General features: G+C 48.5%; 1 protein-coding gene across 1 annotated transcript; it reads right to left on the reverse strand.

Annotated features, from left to right (window-relative positions):
- Window positions 1-4,523: 4,523 nt before the first annotated feature.
- Window positions 4,524-16,772, reverse strand: Ddx56 (DEAD-box helicase 56). The gene is made up of 14 exons (XM_042702378.1): window positions 16,695-16,772; window positions 16,430-16,591; window positions 15,590-15,750; window positions 15,200-15,370; window positions 14,969-15,059; window positions 13,895-14,139; window positions 12,498-12,617; window positions 11,581-11,694; window positions 11,392-11,486; window positions 10,110-10,183; window positions 9,885-9,974; window positions 8,002-8,107; window positions 5,034-5,107; window positions 4,524-4,757 (listed from the first exon to the last, which is right to left on the reverse strand). Exons 1-14 carry the CDS (start codon window positions 16,752-16,754, stop codon window positions 4,680-4,682), a joined length of 1,641 nt encoding a protein of 546 aa, XP_042558312.1. The 5' UTR covers window positions 16,755-16,772; the 3' UTR covers window positions 4,524-4,679.
- Between the last annotated feature and the right edge of the window lie 2,593 nt (window positions 16,773-19,365).

The following is a 19,365-nucleotide window of genomic DNA, read 5'->3' on the forward strand; positions in this document are numbered from 1 at the left end:
GCCACAGTACCACTTCCAGTTTTCTGGTGGTTTATTTGAGATAAGAGTTTCAAGGACGGGCTGGGAAGGTGGCTCAGTGGTAGAGTGCTTGCCTTGCAAGCATGAGGCCCTGGGTTCGATTCCTCAGCACCACATAAGCAAAAAGAAAAAAGCTGGAAGTGGTGCTGTGGCTCAAGTGGTAGAGCACTAGCCTTGAGCTGAACAGCTGAGGGACAGCGTCCAGGCCCAGAGTTCAGGCCCCACGACCGGACCCCCAAAAAAAAAAAAAAAAAAAAAGTTTCACGGACTTTCCTGCCCAGGCTGGCTTTGAACCGAGATCCTCAGATCTCAGCCTCCTGAATAGCTAAGATTACACTGGCACCCAGCTCTCTGAAAGGCTTTTTTTTTTTTGTCAGCCATGGGGCTTGACCTCTGGGCCTGGGCGCTGTCCCTCAGCTCTTCAGCTTAAGGTGAGCACTCTACCACTTGAGCCACAGTGCCACTTCTGGTTTCTGATGATTAATTGGAGGTAAGAGTCTCATGGACCTTATTGCCCAGGCTGGCTTTGAACCACAATCCTCAGATCTCAGCTTCCTGAGTAGGATTACAGGCATAAGCCACTGGCACTTGGCATTCTGAAAGCCTTTTTATCCAGAGCAGCCTTAGAGGAGAAAACCTGAAGTCAGCAAAGAAAAATTGGGACATAGCTCAGTGGCAGAGTGCTCGCCTCGCAAGGGCAATAACAGAATTCAATCCCTGCTCCTGCCGAAATATGGTGATAGTCTAGCCCAGCCACTGTGGCTGCAAACAGCATCCTGGGCACAGGGAGACAAGCTGCTCTACCACGGAATCAGCATCTGTTGGGATGTTCATTGGAAGCCTTTTTTTTTTTTTTTTGCCTGTCCCGGAGCTTGAATTCAGGGCCTGGGCACTGTCCTTGAGCTTCTCTATGCTCAAGGCTAGTGCTCTACTACTTGAGCCACAGCACCACTTCTGGCTTTTTGTTTATGTGGTACTGAGGAATCAAACCCAGGGCCACATTCCCAGCCCTCGAAGATATTTTTTTTTTTTTTTTGGTTGGTCGTGGGGCTTGAACTCTGGGCCTGGGCGCTGTCCCTCAGCTCTTCAGCTCAAGGCGAGCGCTCTACCACTTGAGCTACAGCGCCACTTCCTCGAAGATATTTTTGATATGTCTTGTTTTATAGTTCATTTGTATCCCCCCTGGCCCCCACACTGCTTCTTGGTAGCTTTGTAGGGGGCTAAGGCTGGATCTGTCCAGCTCCAAACTATTTCAGGAAGAATCTTGAACATGTGCCCAGCATGGCACCTGACACTCAGTAGGTCTACCTGGCCAGGGCACCTCACTGCCTCTGATGAATAGCCACTTCTTCCCTTGTCCTTGTTTTTAAAAAAATGGAAAAGATATTATGCACATGAATGAAAATGGCCTAACTCATTCTTTTGTATAATTAGTATGCAATAACAAAAAAAGTGAATGAGATAAAAAGCAGTTATAAATGGAAAAGAGCACCAATAGCTCACATCTGTAATCCTACTCAGAAGGCTAAGACCTGATGATCTCAGTTCAAAGCCAGCCCAGGCAGGAAAGTGTGTGAGACTTATCTTCAATTAAGTACCAAAAAGTTGGAAGTAGAGCTGTGGCTCAAGTGGTAGAGCACTAGCCTTGAGCAAAAGCTCAGGGACAGTGCCCAGGCCCAGAGTTCAAGCTCCAGGGCTGGCACAAAAAAAAAAAAATTCAAATGGAAAAGAAGCAACTTGCAGCCCCTTCTCTCTTTGCTAGGGGTACATCATTCTGAGAAGAGGATCTACACCTCCTGGATGGATTTATTTAAGTCCTCGGGCTAGAATTCAGGGCTTAGGCACTGTCCCCAAGCTTCTTTTGCTCAATGCTAGCACTTTACCACTTGAGCGACAGCGCCACTTCCTGCTTTTTCTGTTTATGTGGTACTGAGGAATCGAACCCAGGGCTTCTTGCATGCTAGGCCAGCGCTCTACCACTAAGCCACAACCCCAGCCCTTGTATGGAAATTCTTTATCTCTTGGGGACACTAATCCTGAGGCCAAAGTCCCTTAATGCATTCCCCAAAAGCTGAGTCATTAATCCTTGGCAGCTGGAGGCAGGCAATTAGCAGGTGGAACCAATCTGGACCTTCCACATTCTAAGGTCCACAGGTTCCAGACACACCCTGTTCTCATACCACCTTCCCTATCTGATCAGGTTCTCCCTCTTAAAATGCCTTGTGCCTTTTCAAGTCCTTTTGCTTTTTTAATCTGACTGGATTAAATTGCCCATAGTACACTGGTGAGTTTTTCCTATCACACTTTGATGAAAACCACTGTCTTCCCAACTTAAATGTGTTGGCTCCTTCTACCACAAGCAATTTGCATATGCAGTTCTCCCTTCTCACCCTCTGGTCTCAGCTTAACCCTACTTCCTCAAAGAAGCCAGCATCTACTCCAACCAGATGAGACCTGCAGTGTCCTGGGCTTCCCAGCATGACCATCTCCTGGACTTTGCATTGGTTGGTCTATTTTCTACTTCCATGTCAGAGTTCAGGATCCTGAAGGGCATCATGGTTCATATGATGTCTCTGCATGCAGCCTGCCTTGTCCTCCCAATTCCAGATCCCTGGACATGGTCCAGACACCCAAAGAATCATCATCCAGACTCAGGTATGGGGAAAAATGGACCAACCTGGGACAAGGATGTCCCTCAACTTCTCCTTCCCTTAGAGGCCCCTGCAGCCTGCAGACTGTCTTGGCTTCTCTGCTGCTCTGTGAAGCCTCGGGCCTCTAGAACCCCCCCCCAACCCCTCCCCCTCCACAGCCATCTCCATTCCAGGCCCATATGGCCTATTCCAGTGCTCAGCCCATGAACTCCTCATGTAAGTCCTGGCTGGTGTATTGGTCATGTTTGTATGATAAAGCAACAGGCTTCATTCAGACTGGGTGCAACAGGCAGCCCTATCAACCCTGAGTACCTATTTCTTCCCATATGTCAGGCATGAGACTCTTCCCATTCTCTCTGTCAATTCAGATCCCATGTGTAGAATCTGCTGGTAAGACATGGGCCAACCCCAGCACATATGGCCACACTGCCCCCATGTGGTGAGAGCAAGTAACAGCGTTAAGTTACTCCAACAGGTAGACAGCCTTGCCAAGTGGCCCTAGACTGCTGGACATGCCAACTAGAAACCCTGGCCAGTCTCACCTGCTCTGTGTCCTTACATTCACCAGGAAATTTCTGAACTTGAACTACTTCCCATATGCCTGTAATCTGAGCTACTCAGGAGGCTGAGATTGGAAGAGCGAGGTAAAAAGCAAGCCTGGGAAGGACAATCTGTGAGAATCTCCAACTAACCACTGGAAAACCAGACGTGGAGCTGTGGCTCAAAGGAGTGTTAGAGGGCTGGGAAGGTAGCTCAATGGTAGAGTGCTTGCCTTGCATGCATGAGGTCCTGGGTTCGATTCCTCAGCACCACATAAGCAGAAAATAAAAAAAGCCGGAAGTGGTGCTATGGCTCAAGTGGTAGCGTGCCAGCCTTGACCTGAAGAGCTGAGGGACAGTGCCCAGGCCCAGAGTTCAGGCCCCATGACCAGATCCCTCCTCCCCCAGCAAAATAAAGAAGTGGTAGAGTGCTAGCCTTGAGTGAAAGAGCTCAGACCCTGAGCAAGCAGCACTCCCTTCCCCCCACCCAACACACACACACACACACACACACACAAAAACAAAACTGGAAGAAACCTACTCAGGCAATTAATAGTTGCCACACCAGCTTTCTCAGCTCAGTCTGGACCTTGGCTGACCCCACTAAAACACAGTAGAATGCCATTTCTATGCTCATCCAATTCCTTCCCACAGACAAAATCTCCCTGGAGGAAACCCAGCCTCTCCATTGGAGTGGTTCTAAGATATAAGCCCTCAGTAGGGTGACTTAAGTAATAATAACATCTGAGACAAAAATCAAGGGAATAGTTTGTGTATAATGTTTCACCAGACATGGACAAGACACCAAACTTGGAGCACTCATGCCCCAGACCCTCCAGCAGGGCAGGGTGAGGTAGCTTGGTCCAAAAGCCAGCAGAGGTTTCAGGCTGAGAAGGAAGCTAGCTGCTCAGACCAGGACATGGCAGGTGTGTGTGTTTGTGTATGTGTGTGTGTGTGTAGGACATGGCAGGAGTGTGTGTATGTGTGTGTTACACTACCTCTACATCTGAAACACAGATAGGAGCTGCGTTCTGACTCTTCTAAGGAATGGGCAACTCTTCCCTCTGCATCTCTGTGTTGATGTGTTGGAGGTGCACTGGTCAACCTGATAGTTGGAGTAGATAGTAGGAGTACAGGAGCTGGGCTGATGGCTCTGGGCCCCCACAGCCTCATACTGCATGGGCTTCTCAGAGCTGTCCTGGGGTCAGTTTCGCACAGCTAACCTCTGTGGGCTGCATGCAGCACCACATACAGCAACAGGGCCAAGAATTGCTATTTTCTAGTCTTCCAATTCCAGAGGCGTGAGGAAATAGTCTTTTCCAACAGGCCAGAGGCACCACCTGGGCCAGCTGGAACCTTTATTCTGTTATCAGGCACGATGGCACCCCAGATTTCAGTCTCTCCAGGCAGAGCACCAGAGTGTGCCTGGTTTAGGTAGAGAAGCCCACACCAGCAAGGCCAAGAAACAACTTCAGGAGGGCACTGTTGTGGGTCTAGGTTTCTTTTCTTTGTGCTTAAAGCTGCGCAGTGGATTTTGGGTCTTCGCCTTCTGTAAAGACAAATGTGTAGGTTACTTGGGAGAATCAGACAGACGGTCCAAATGGAGACAGATAGAGTTGGTGGTGCTGGCACTTGGCAAGGTCCCCATGCCATGAACCAATGAAACTAGCCGAAGGAGGGCAGAGGAGGCAGAGCAGCACCTGTGGCAGCAGTGCAAGTACCTCCAGCTCATACCCTGGTTCCTGTAAGTCCTACCCCCTTCTGAGAGCAAAGCACCTATATTTCCTAGTGACAACCAAGGGGTAAGGTGGCCCAGGAGACATACCTTAGCTTTCCTACTGGAGAACAGCTTCTTCCGCCTCTTGCGAAGTTGTATGAGACCACGTAGAGGGGCAGGGACTGGAAGAGATGTGGGGCTTTAGTGGCATCCTCACCCCAAACCCTCAAGCTCTAGCCTCCACTGCTACCCCTACTCCATAACATTTGGTTCTAAAGCCAGGAGGGCCCCCCAAACCCCCAGAAGCCTTCCACAGCTCATGATATCCAGCTATCAGCTACCAGATAAGCATAAAGAACAATGTGAGCTCCTCAATCCACTGTCTAAATCAGTTTTTTATTTTTATATTTTTTATTTTTTTGGTCCGGTCATGGGGCCTGAACTCTGGGCCTCGGTGCTGTCCCTCAGCTCTTCAGCTCAAGGCTAGCGCTCTACCACTGCCACAGCACCACTTCCGGCTTTTTTCTTTTTGCTTATGTGGTGCTGAGGAATCGAACCCAGGGTCTCAGGCATGCAAGGCAAGCGCTCTACCACTGAGCCACCTTCCCAGCCTAAATCACTGTTTTCTAAACCAAGAAAAAGAGGGTTGGAGGGCAGCAGAGAGAGCTGGGAAGGGGAGGGAATATGGAAGGAAAGCAGGGAAGGAGAAGAAAATACAGAATAATCTAAAAGTGATTTCTGCCCTGGCCCTACTGCTGCCCCCGGCCCTCTCCTACTCCATCTTAGCCTTACTGGACATTGGTGCTGTCCTTTTCCCCACTATCTCCTAGGCCCTCTCCCCAGGCTAGACCACACTTAACACCTTGCCCACCTACCCTTGCCCTTCCAAACCTCCTGGCCATATCCTCCTAGTGAGCAACTTTGTTCTTATGATGGTACCTTAGGCCAAAGGGACCCTCCTAGTATTTTAGGGCCTGAACCAGAAGCCCCCCTTTTCCTATGACGTAAGCCTTTTCTGCCCTGGTATATCCCACCTGCACCTTCCTGTCACCTCTAAAGCAGCACACTTGCCAGCTGGCTCTAAGCTAGGCAGACGAAAACCTATGCATGGTAGGGGAGATCTGCATTTGATGCTCAAGGGCAAGTCTTGGCTATTCCTCCCCTTCTAATTTTTTCTTTTGGGGGATAGGGGAGGTGGTGGTGGTGGCAGAAAGACAGTGTGTCAGTCCTGGGGCTTGAACTCAGGGCCAAGCACTGTCCTTGAGCTTTTTTATTTTTTGCTATCACTTGAGCCACAGTTCTACTTCCAGCTTTTTTGTCTTTTTGGTAATTACAGATAAAGAGTCTCACAGATAGCTGGGCGCTGGTGGCTCTCACCTATAATCTTACCTATTTAGGAGGCTGAGATCTGAAGATTGTGGTTCAAAGCCGCCCCAGGCAGGAAAAGTCTGTGGAACTCTTATCTCCAATTAACCACCAGAAAATCAGAAGTGGCTCAAAGTGGTAGAGCACTAGCCTTGGGTAAAAAAACACCCTCCAGGCTGAGTTCATGACCCATAACCAACCAAAAAAAGAGACGAGAAAGGAGAGCGAGAGAGAGCGAGCGAGCGAGCGAGAGAGAGACAGACAGACAGATAGACAGACAGACAGAGACAGAGACAGAGGACACAGAGAGAGAGAGACAGACAGACAGACAGACAGACAAAGAGACAGACAGACAGAGGCTCAAAGACTTTCCTGTCCAAACTGGCTTAACACCATAGTTTTCAGATCGCAACCTCCTGCTCTTGAGTAGTTAGAATTACAAGTATGAGCCACCAGTCTCCAGCCTCTTCAATCCTTTTTGTTTTTTTGGTCAGTCGTGGGGCTTTGAACTCTGGGCTTGGGCACTGTCCCTGTGCTCTTCAGCTCAAGGCAAGCACTCTACCACTTGAGCCACAGCGCCACTTCCAGTTTTCTAGTCGTTTATGGGAGATAAGAGTTTCACACACTTTCCTGCCCAGGCTGGCTTTGAACCGCGATCCTCAGATCTCAGCCTCCTGAGTAGCTAGGATGACAGGCGTGAGCCACCAGCGTCCAGCTCAATCTTTTTATTTTACGTTTTTTTTGGTTGTTGTTGTTGTTGTTATAAAAGTGATGGGCAAGCTGGGAGATGGTGGCTCACACCTGTAATCCTAGCTACCCAGGAGGCTGAGATCTGAGAATCATGGTTCAAAGCCAGCCCAGGCTTTAGTCCATGAGACTCTTATCTCCAATGAACCACTCAAAAAACCAGAAGTGAGCCTGTGCTGGTGGCTCACTCCTGTAATCCTAGCTACTCAGGAGGCTGCGATCTGAGGATCATGGTTCAAAGTCGGCCCAGGCAGGAAAGACCGTGAGACCCCGATCTCCAATAAAAACCACCAGAAAACCGGAAGTGGCACTGTAGCTCAAGTGGTAGAGCTCTCGTCTTGAGCTGAAAAGCTGAGGAACAGCACCCAAGCCCAGAGTTCAAGCCCCATGACCGACAAAAAAAAAAAAAAAACAGAAGTGCACTGTGGCTCAAGTGGTAGAGCACAAGCCTTGAGCTGAAGAGCTGGGGGACAGTGCCCAGGTCCAGAGTTCAAGCTCCAGGACTGACAAAAAGAAAAGTGCATTTGTTTTTGGACAATATAACCCCTTCCCTCACACCATTTCCCATTCCCACCCACAGTTATATAGTTCATTTTCAACATAGTGTGTAGTGAGTACCACTGCTGCATTAATTCACCCTTTATCCCTCCATTTCTGTGCCTCCTCTTACCCTCCTAAAGACAGATAAACAAGACAAAAAGAAAATTCCTACCTTCAGCACAAAGCATGCCATCCAATCATTCAGGCACTACCCAGAGACTGCTGGGCTCTGTCCCTGGATCTGTTCCTGCTCACAGCTACGCTATGGGAGGGGAGGTGGACTATCCTCCAGGAGAGCTTGTGTCCATATAGACTGCTCTGCCCCAGGAGTCCAGGTCCTGTCCCTCTCCTAGCTTCCCTAATCATGAGGCAGGCACAGTGGCCATCTCACCCATCACATTGCCCTAACTCTGCAGTGACTCACCCAAGTACTCCGGGACATTGCTCAGGTGAGGCTTCACCACTGCAGGGTGCAAGGGCAGGTCATGCCGCAGCAGCTGGAGGTCCCTGGGGTTGTCTTCGAAGTATGTCTGACAGGAGAGAGAGAGAGAGAGAGAGAGAGAGAGAGGAGAGAGAGAGAAGAGAGAGGAGAGAGAGAGGGAAGAGAGAGAGGAGAGGAGAGAGAGGAGGAGGGAGAGGGAGAAAGAGAGAGAGAGAGATCTCAGTAGAGTCTGCACTGTTTTGGGTTTTTTTTGGTGCCAATCCTTGGGGCTTAATCTCAGGTCTTAGGCACTGTGAGATTCTTTTTCTCAAGGCTGGCACTCTATCACTTGAGCAACAGCACCATTTCTGTTTTTTTTTCTAGGTAGTTTATTGGAAATAAAAGTGTTTTGGACTTTCCTGCCTGGGCAGGCTTCAAACCATGATCCTCGAATCTCAGTCTCCTGAGTAGCTAGGATTACAGGCATGAGCCACCAGAACTTAGCTAGTATTTTTTTTTTTCTTTGTAATTCACAGTGAGTTTTTGAAAGGAAAATATATCAATGTGGTTTAGAGTTTAAAAGGCATGAAAATTGCGCTGGGCACCAGGGGCTCATGCTGTAATCCTTGTTACTCAGGTGGCTGAAATTTGAGGATTGTGGTTCAAAGCCAGCCCAGACAGGAATGTCTCTGAGACTTTTTGTGAGGCTCAGGATCAGGGCTCTGTCCCTGAGCCTCTCTGTGCTCAAGGCTAGTACTCTACCACTTGAGCCACAGCTCCACTTCCAGCTTTTACTGCTTATGTGGTACTGAGGAATCGAACCCAGGGCTTCATGCATGCTAGGCAAGCACTCTACCACTAAGCCACCTTCCCAGCCCCGTGAGATTCTTATTTCCAATTAACCACCAGAAAATGGGAAGTGGCACTGTGGCTCAAGAGTGCTAGCCTTGGGCTGAAGAGCTCAGGAACAGCACCCAGGCCCAGAGCTCAAGCCCTACAGCCAACTGACAGACATCATGGAAAGTTCTCCTTCCATTTTTTTCTTCCAGTCATTGTCCCAGCCCAGAGGTAATGGGATGCTAGTTGCTCTGAGTCCTATAGCATATACAAGGACATCCATGCCTGTGACATGTCCACATTCCCCTCCATGCCACAAAGAGTAGGACCCATGCACACTCACTAGTGTACTGAGCAAATGAGAACGTGATCATTTTTTTGTGCCAATACAGGGGCTTGAACTCAAGAGACTGGGCATTGCCCTTAGCTTTTTCACACAAGGCTGGAGCTCTACCACTTGAGCCACAGATTCACTTCTGGCTTTTTGGTAGTAATTGGAGATAGGAGTCTCCCAGATTTTCCTGCCTGGGCTGGCTTTGAACTTCAATCCTCAGATCTCAGCTTCCTGAGTAGCTAGGATTAAATCTCAAGACACCACTGCCCAGCAAGAACTTGAAATTCTGCCGGGCACTGGTGGCTCATGCCTGTAATCCTAGCTACTCAGGAGGCTGAAATCTGAGGATCATGGTTCAAAGCCAGCCTGGGCAGGAAAGTCCATGAGACTCTTATCTCCAATAAACCACTAGAAAACCAGAGGTGGCGCTGTGGCTCAAGTGTTAGCTTCAGCTGCCTTGAGCTGAAGAAAACAGGGACAGCACCCAAGCGCGAGTTCATGCCCACCTACCAAAAAAAAGAACTTGAAATTCTGTATCCACCTCAGGGTTATACCAGTTCTCCATTTAGCCAAAGAGACTAGTTCCCTTTAATGGTTCTTGGCCAGTTTTCTCTCCACCTGTGCTGGTAACCAGCACACAGCCAGGTTCTTGGCTACTTACCACTGAGAGTTCAGACAGCCTCCTAAACTGATTCTCCCTTTCCCATCCTCTCACCTTGAGCTTCTCAGAGTGCAGAAGCTCCTCTTTAATCTCCTTCAATCTTGCCTCCCGGATGGCCTGTTTGGTCACGGAGCGCATGGCATCCTGAAGGTAGACATTGAAAGTCAAGTGGCCAGGTCACCCATCCTCCTTTATACGGCATGCGCAGCAATGGGATATGATTGTTGGACCAGAGTCCCTCCCCCACATCCTCTCCCCTCCTCATGAAGCACAGCTTACCCTGCAGCGATAGCGGAAGCCCTCAATCTCCTCCATCCGGAACTGGTAAGGAAGCAATACCCGGGCCTCACCCTCTGGGAAGGAAGAACAGGTAAAGATGTGGGAGAGGCCTCCACTGGCAGCCTTCTGCTCCTCTTCCCTGAGGTAAGGCTAAACTGAGATGTCAAACTTGCCACTTCTCCAAGGTGCCAAACACTTAGCATCATTACATTTGTGCCTACGAGCAGGGAGTGTGGGTCCCTGAGCCCTGTGTGCCAGCACACACTCCTCTCCCTCTAGCTGTAAGGCTACCATGATGATGTCAGACTTCAGGAACACCAAGTGCCTTGGAGCTGGTCAGAGAAGTGTATCTAGTTGGTCACTCCTTGACCACAGGATAAATAGTAAGACTTGGAGACAGTACCTGCCACAAAGGGATGAACAGGGATGTGACCTGCCATTACTACTGTAGACTTTTTTTTTGGTGGTAGTACTATGGTTTGGACTCAGGGCCTTGAGATGGCTAAGCAAGCCCTTTATCACTTGAGCTACCCTACTAACCCCATTTTGCATTTATTATTTTCAAGATAGGGTTTCACTTTATGCTTGGACTGACCTAGACTGCAATCTCATTTGTGCTTCCTTTGGTTGCACAAAAAGCAATGTCCTTTGAGGATGACAGGTGTGTTGTCACTATGCTAAGCCATTATGCTTTCTCTATAGCTTGGGATGACAGGAGAGCACAACACTGAGCCATTAGTTAAGACTGAGTCTTTTTCATTGATCAAAATGAACTAAGCAACTCAATGTCAGCGGTGGGAGGGAGGGAACAAGTGGGAAAGAAGGAACAGCTGATGCTGTGCAAAACAAAAGAAGTGTACATACCACCCAATGTGGAAGAAATGTGTATTGCAAAGCTCATAGAACTCATAAATGTTATAGACCATGATAGACAATTTGCCCCATGAAAGTTAGAATGTTTTTGTGACTTTAACTAAGCATCACTATCCTACAATACTATGAAATTTGGAAAATTATGTAATCACTTAACCACAATAAAGAATTTGAAGAAAAAAAAAAAAAAGATTGAGTCTTTTTAACTTTTTTATGCTCAAATTTTTTAGCCTCAAATTGTGATCCCCCAGTCCCCATTTCTCAAGTAGCTAACATTATAGGTTTGAGATGCCATTGCTATTGAATGCTTGTGTTTTTTAACAGTGTCACTACTGCTCCTCCTGTCTTAAGTCTCAGCTGAACTCTGGCTCTGACCCAGGCCTGTGGCCATGAAATCCAGGGCTCTCACCTCCACTAAGCAGCTCCTCAATCTTGCCCAAGTGGGACTGCTCTGTGGGTAGCACAAAGGTCAATACTATGCCTGGGTTGTTGGCTCGTGCTGTTCTGCAAAGGAAAAAGACAGCCTGCATCTCTGGCCTGTAGACTGTGCCCACCCAGTCCATCCGCCAGCATGCCCACCACACTTCCTCCCTCCTACCTGCCAGCTCGATGGATATAAGCCTCAGGGGTAGGAGGAAGATCAAAGTTGAGCACAGCAGACACATGGTGGAAATCTATACCCCGTGCCACACCAGCCTCTGGATCAGAAGCCCTGTGGAATTAGCTCCATTTCAGCTAGACCCTTCTTTTCTGCAAAGGTGTTCTCAAGCTTAATCAGCAAAAATGCCTCTAAACTAAGCCTGAAGTTAAGACCCTGGCATACACTAGACTATTCTACATTAGAACTATTCTAGGAGTTAGGGTATCTTGAGTGGCCTGACAAGAAAACATGTCCAAATGTTTGCTGTGATCTTAGCTCTGGGGCAATAGTATGACTCTTCCCTTACAAGGTGACCTGCTCCACAAGGTGACAAATTCCAGGCAGACAGACCAGGAGAACTTCCCTTTTCCCATTAGAAACATATTCCCTGCAAGCTGGACAGTCACCCCTGTACAATAGCAATGCCTTGACTCCAACCTAGCTGGATCCATCATACTTCCCTCATATATGCAGCACATGTCCCCTCACTTTCTTCTCCAAATCCACAGTGACAAAGGGCCTGTGGGTTTCTTTAGTGCCAAGGAGTCTGTCTTCAGTCTTTCAAAAGCCTTTCTGGGCCAGGTGCTGGTGGCGCAAGCAAAATCCTCACTACTTAGGAGGCTGAGATCTAAGGATCACAATTTGAAGCCAGCCAGAGCAGGAAAGTCTGTGAGGCTCATCTCTATAATTAATCACCAAAAAAGCTGGAAGTGGAGCTGTGGCTCAAGTGGTAGAGTATCAGCCTTGAGAACAAAAGATCAGGGACAGTGCTCAAGCCCTGAGTTCAAGCCCTGACCAACAACAACAAAAAAAGAAATAGATAAACAAGTGCCTCTCTGGGAAGGGCTGAGGCAAGAAGAGAAATGTGGACTCACTTGTCTCCTTTGGACCGTCGGCCCTGCCGCTTGTCCTTGGCTGGGGCCCCCAGGACTTCAGCATCTGTTGCTATGACACAATCATAGAAGCCTTGGTTGAACTGTGAGATGATGTGGCATCTGCAGGCCAAACAGAGAGGTCAGCTCAGCAGAGCACAGTGGAGGTACCTCCCATCCTTGGCACCATTCAATAACCTTTTCTCTTTCCTACTTTTTCCTTCTCTTAATCTCTTTTTCTCCTTTTCTGTGGGCCTCAATTACCTCAGGTGAAAATGGAGTAATGATATATACTTCAAAGCTGAGAGAAATAATCATCAGTTCTTCAGAGCCTAGCCCCTAACTGCTGAAGAAATAAGGACATCAGCTGGATACTGGTATAATCCAAGACACTCAGGAGGCTGAGATCAAGGTTTGAAGCTAGCCCAGGCTGTGACACTCTCATCTCCACTTAACCATCAGAAAGCCAGAAGTGGAGTTGTAGCTTAAGTGGTAAAGTGCTAGCCTTCAGTGGAAAAACCCAGGGACAGAACCCAGGCCCTGAGTTGAAGACCTAGTACCAGCACAAAAATAAAAGTAGCCAGGCACTGGTGGCTCATGCCTGTAATCCTAGATACTCAGAAGGCTGAGATCTAAGGATCACAATTCAAAGCCAGCCTGAACAGGAAAGTCCGTGAGATTCTGATCTCCAATTAACCACCAGAAAATCAGAAGTGGTGCTGTGGCTCAGGTGGTAGAGTGCTTGCCTTGTGCTGAAGAGCTCAGGGACAGCACCCAGGTCCAGAGTCAAGCCCTACGACAAAAAAAAAAAAAAAAGTAAAAGCCGGGTGCTGGTGGCTCATGCCTATAATGGTAGCTACCCAGAAGGCTGAGATCTGAGGATTGTGCTTCAAAGCCAGCCCTGGCAGGAAAGTCCACGAGACTTTTATCTCCAATGAACCACCAGAAAACCAAAGTTGCACTGTGGTTCAAGTGGTAGAACAATAGCCTTGAGCTGAAGAGCTCAGGGACAGCACCCAGGCCCAGAGTTCAAGCCCCACAACTGACAAAAAAAAAAGAAAAATACAAAAGTGAAAAAATAAAATAAATAAATAAAGGCAGCCGGGAGCTGGTGGCTCACACCTGTAATCCTAGCTACTCAGGAGGCTGAGATCTGAGGATCGAAGTTCAAAGCCAGCCCGGGCAGGAAAGTTCGTGAGACTCTTGTCTCCAATAAACCGCTAGAAAACCGGAAGTGGTGCTGTGGCTCAAGCGGTAGAGTACTCGCCTTGAGCTGAAGAGCACAAGGACAGCACCTAAGCCCAGAGTTCAAGCCCCACGACAAAAAAAAAAAAGACATAGGCACATCAACTGGGTCCTCTATCTATCTTTAAATTATTGCTAGCAACACCCTGTCAAACCTGGAGCGCAGCGGGAGTTCTCCATTGAGCACACAGGAGGGGATGCTGAACTGTTCCAAGAATAGGCGAAGCCGATAACCCCGCTCTAAAGTGTTGACAAACAGCAGGGACTTTCCCCGAATCAATGACAGCTTAAGGAGGGCATAGAGCAGCAGGAATTTATCTTCTTCAGTCTCACAGACCACCTGAAATTGCTGTAACTGGTCTGCCCCTGGAAGCTGGGATTCCTGTAACTTAAGGGTAACCTGGAAAAAAGATAGGCCTATGATCAGGAGAAAAAGTGAAGACAGAGATGCTGTGGCTACTGTCTTGCCACCCAAAGCACTGATATTTCAGCATAGGGTAGACAGATCTTTAATGATTTCTGGAGCACCCAAATTCCTCAATTTTATATTTAAGCCTAAGAAATATAAAGTGCCAAGTTGAGCACTGGTAGTTCATGCCTGTAAACCTAACTATTATTCAAGAGGCCAAGATCTGAAGATCATGGTTTAATTCAGGCTCAAGCAGGGGAAAGAAAGTCCATAAAATTACAATAAACTACTCAGAAAAAGCCCAAAGTGTGGCTAGAAAACTAGTCTTGAGCAAAAGCTGAAGGACAGCATCTAGGTTTTGAAGTCAGACCCCAGGATCAGCATGAGGGGAAGAAAGAGAGAGAGAGAACAACAGAGACAGAGACAAAGTTCCTTAACTATTGTGCTATACAGAACCTATTTATTAAGCACCTAGGGTAAAGAAAATTTGGACAAAAAAATGGTACCTAAGGAAAGCCAATAGCAATAGGTCTTCTGAAGAGCAAAAGTTACATCAAGGGAAAACTAGCCTTACAATTCTGATTATACCAGAAATCTCTTAGGGATAGAGGGGCTTCTGGTTAGGCTTTTAGGCAAAGTGCAGTTTAAATTGAGGCCATTTAGAAATGATTATTGGCTTTAAATGTCTTAGAACCAAAAATGACACATCCAATGACAATAGTCCCAATCAAAACACCAAAAGCTTCCTCTGAGAAGGACAAAGTCCTCTGACAATCCCCATGCCTATTATAGCTCCAGACTCTCCCTCAGCGCCTCTTACCGGGTTGTGTAGAACCAGCTCCTTCAGTGCTTGTACATCCTCATTAAAAGTAGCTGACATGAGGAAAGCCTGATAAATCCGGGGTAAGTGACTAAAAGAAAACAGCCTTATCAGGTTCCAGCAATCAGAGCCTCTAATTGTTGAAGGTGAACTCCTACCCATTCTTCTCCAATCCCAAGTAGCTACCTGTAGATGTATCCACTAGGAACTACTACACCCCTTGTTCCTTACCAGAGAATACTCTTGAGCTCTTCCTCAAAGCCAAAGGAAAAGAGAAGATCAGCCTCATCCACTACCAGCAGCTCCAAGGAGTCTCTCAGTTTCAAGGTGTTCTGCTGCAAATGGCTTAATATGCGGGATGGAGTTCCCACCACAACATCTGGCTTCTCCATTAGCACAGCTCTGCAAGTGACAAAATGTAACTTTCAGGAAATAATTTAAGTCCTGAAATCTTTCCTTGGGCCAGCCCATTCTCTTGCTATACACACCACACACACACACACACACACTCTCTCTCTCTCTCTCTCTCTCTCTCTCTCTCTCTCTCTCTCTCTCTCTCTCTCTCTCTCTCTCTCTCTCTCTCCTGTGTGTGTAGCTTTGTTCCCTATTGCTTTCACCCACCTCTGAGAAGCTGAGTCTTCCGCAGCTGAGACATTGGCCACCCGCACATCCCGAGCACAGTAGGCAGCCAGCTGTTGAATCATGGACTGGGCTTGCCGTGCCAGCTCCTTGGTAGGAACAAGAACAAGGCCTCTCACAGCCTGTTCTACAACAGGACCTGTCTGTAAGACCATAAGTTAAACTTCAGCTAGAAGCGCCTATCACTGATGCTTTTCCCTATCTCTTCCAATTTGACCCATAGAGTGAAATACAACCAGCTAGCTGCGTTACCATCAACCATTCCACTCCACCTCAAAACATAATTCAGGACTTTCCCCAGGCACTGACATTCAAAATTATTTGCTGGGAATGTGACTTAGCAATAGAATCCCTAGCATGCATGAAGCCTTGGGTCTGATTCCTCATACCACAAAAACAGAAAAGGCCAGAAGCAGTGCTGTGTGGGTCAACGGGGAGAGTGCTAGCCTTGAACAAAAGCAGCTCAGGGATAGTGCCAAGCCCTGAGCTAAAGCCCCAGGATTAGCAAAATAAAAAATAACCTGTGGAGTTGCAACATGGGAATAGCATAATTTAAAAGTAATTTAAAGCTGGACTTTCACAATGCAAAAGGAGTCTGCTCCCTTTTTACACAAGAAAAAATATAAAGTGGTTTGTTCAAGATTATACCAAGGGTCTGTCTGGATTAGACCCAGGCTCCAGTCCAGAGCGCATGCTACAACAGGAACTGGTTCTCGAGGGGAAGGCTGAATAGTTAAGGGGCTAAGAAGCCCTTGGGCACACGACATCTTCATTCCCATGAGGCTTGCCTTCTCCCTCCCCACGAACCTGCCCGCTACCCACCGCCTTCCTGTGCAACAGCTGCTGTAGCATCGGGATCGCGTAAGCAGCTGTCTTCCCGGAGCCCGTGCGGGCTCGGGCCAGAAGGTCCTTCCCTTCCAGAGCCAAAGGTATGGCCTTTTCCTGGATCAGCGTAGGCCGCGACCAGCCCAGATCCGTGACAGCCTGTGAGAGACGAGGAGTAAGGAGGTTTCGGTGGCGTGTAGGGCGACAACGTGCAGTGGGGATCCAATGAATAGGACTCGAAACCCACAACCTTTCCCGATACCTGCAGAAGCCGAGGGTCCAGGCCCATGTGCTCAAAGCCGAGGGCTTCTGGGTCCGCCATGGTGTTGAAAAGCACTGACAGCACGCTTGCGCAGGAGGAATAACGTCAAGAGGTGGGAGGCGGGCCAAAATCCTAACCAATCAGCTTCGGAGAACCGGCACTTCTTCCCGGAAGTGCCTCTGGGATTCCGGAGGGGCGACTCCGCAGGGCCCCGTGCGGCCCGGGAGCTGGGAGCTGGGAGCTGGGAGCTGGGAGCTGGGAGCTGGGAGCTGGAGCGCGTCTGGCCGGGCTGGGGGGGCCCCCTGATGGGCAGGACTTCTCAGCCTGTCTGTGTGCATGCGAAGTCCGGCCGAGTGTGTGCGAGAGTGGAGTCCTGTTTGGAGCCACTCCGTTGGCGGTAGTTTCCTCTATAGGCAGAGTAGACAGCGTCTGAGACCCCTTCTCCAGAGTGGAAGACGAGCCGGGCGCCTGTGGCTCACGCCTGTAATCCTAGCCGCTCACCAGGCTGAGATCTGAGCAGCACGGCTGGAAGCCAGACTATGAGGATTCTATCTGTGATTCACCGCCGGAAGGCCACAGATGGAGCTCAAGTGGTGCAGAGTGTTACCTTTAAGCAAAAGACGCTCAGAGGCAGCACCCATACCCGAGTTCAAGCCCCCAAACCCACACACAGAGTTTTAATTGAGTAGCTCAGATAGTCTAGGTACAACATGGATACTTAGTTTCAGTGAGGGGAGAACTAGGCCGAGTTAACAGGGGACATTCAGAGTGGGTGTCCCACAACCTGCCACTCTCTTTTTTCCTTGTAAGAGACATGTTTGGCAAAGAGTTAGAGGTTGGAACGAGAATGTGGCTTGGTGGTAGGGTGCTTGCCTAGCACGCATGCAGCCCTAGGTTCAATTCCACAGTACCATATAAACAAAAAGCCGGAAGTGGTGCTTTGGCTCAAGTGGTAAAGTGCTAGCCTTGAGCACAGAGACTCAGACAGAGCACAGGCCCTGAGTTCAAGCACAAGGACTGGCACGGAAAAAAAAGTTTGAGGTCAAGGATTTCAGGAGCTAATCCAAGGGTATTATTGAAGGAGAAATCACCAGGACTTTTAGGGGCATAGACTATTTGGACTTAATAGAATAATTTTTAGGCCACGGTGTTTTGTTTTGTTTTTTGGGGGTCCGGTCGTGGGGCCTGAACTCTGGGCCTGGGCGCTGTCCCTCAGCTCTACAGCTCAAGGCTAGCGCTCTACCACTTGAGCCACAGCGCCACTTTCGGCTTTTTTTCTTTTTGCTTATGTGGTGCTGAGGAATCGAACCCAGGGCCTCAGGCATGCAAGGCAAGCGCTCTACCACTGTGCCACCTTCCCAGCCCCAGGCCACGGTGTTTTAACTGTTGGTTCATACTCTCCAGTCATTGCAATCTCACCTCTCTCCATGCATGTATACTTCATTCATTCTTCTCTTCCTATCAGAAATCAGCAAAAGGAGAAATCCTGCTGATGAACCTAACAACTACACTGTGGACAGATGCTGAACGAAGCTGCCTATGCCAGGCTCAGCCCCTATCTGTAGTCTCTCCTCTCAGCAGTGCTCCAGTCCCATCTTGGCATCACTAGATTTCTATTAGTAGCCAAAGAGCAGAAATGTGCCCTTTTCTGACATGTTACATACTCCCCAACAGTCTCAGACCAGAAGGCTACACATCTAAGTAATTCAAAGAACATCTAACTCCCTGTTCATTCTAACCTAAACAAAAACGGATAACAAAAGTTTTCCCAGTACCTGAAAAATTTCACTAGACTGTTACATGACCATCCAGAATTAGAGTAAGAATTTTTTTTTTTGGGGGGGGGGGGGTCCGGTCGTGGGGCCTGAACTCTGGGCACTGTCCCTCAGCTCTTCAGCTCAAGGCTAGCGCTTTACCACTTGAGCCACAGCGCCACTTCCGGCTTTTTTCTTTTTGCTTATGTGGTGCTGAGGAATCGAACCCAGGGCCTCATGCATGCAAGGCAAGCGCTCTACCACTGAGCCACCTTCCCAGCCCTTGATATATATTTAAAGAGCCTGACACCTGAGGATCAGATTTGAAGCTAGCCCTTATTTCCAATTAACTATTAGAAAACCAGAAGCAGTACTGTGGCTTAAAGTGGTAAAGAGCTACCCTTGATGAAAAAGCTCAGAGACAGTGCCCAGGACCTTAGTTCAAGCCTCAGGACCAGTAACAACAACAAAAAATTTAAAGAAGGGGTTGGATGGGCTGGGAAGTTGGCTCAGTGGTAGAGCGCTTGCCTTGCTTGCCTGAAGCCCTGGGTTCGATTCCTCAGCACCACATAAGCAAAAAGAAAAAACCCGGAAGTGGTGCTGTGACTCAAGTGGTAGAGCGCTAGCCTTGAGCTGAAGAGCTGAAGGACAGTGCCTAGGCCCAGAGTTCAGGCCCCACGACTGGACCCAAAAAAAATAAAAAATAAATAAAAAAAAGAAGGGGTTGGATGTGTGGCTCAGGTGGCAGAGTATCAGCCAATGAGTGAAAGCATCACATCAAGAATTCCAATCCTGGGCTGGGAAGATGGCTCAGTGGTAGAGCACTTGCCTTGCATGCATGAGGCCCTGGGTTTGATTCCTCAGCACCACATAAGCGGGAAAAAAAAGCCGGAAGTGGCGCTGTGGCTCAAGTGGTA

This window comes from Dipodomys spectabilis, unplaced genomic scaffold (genome assembly GCF_019054845.1).
Source record: "Dipodomys spectabilis isolate Male_0828 unplaced genomic scaffold, ASM1905484v1 ptg000322l, whole genome shotgun sequence".
NCBI lineage: Eukaryota > Metazoa > Chordata > Mammalia > Rodentia > Heteromyidae > Dipodomys > Dipodomys spectabilis.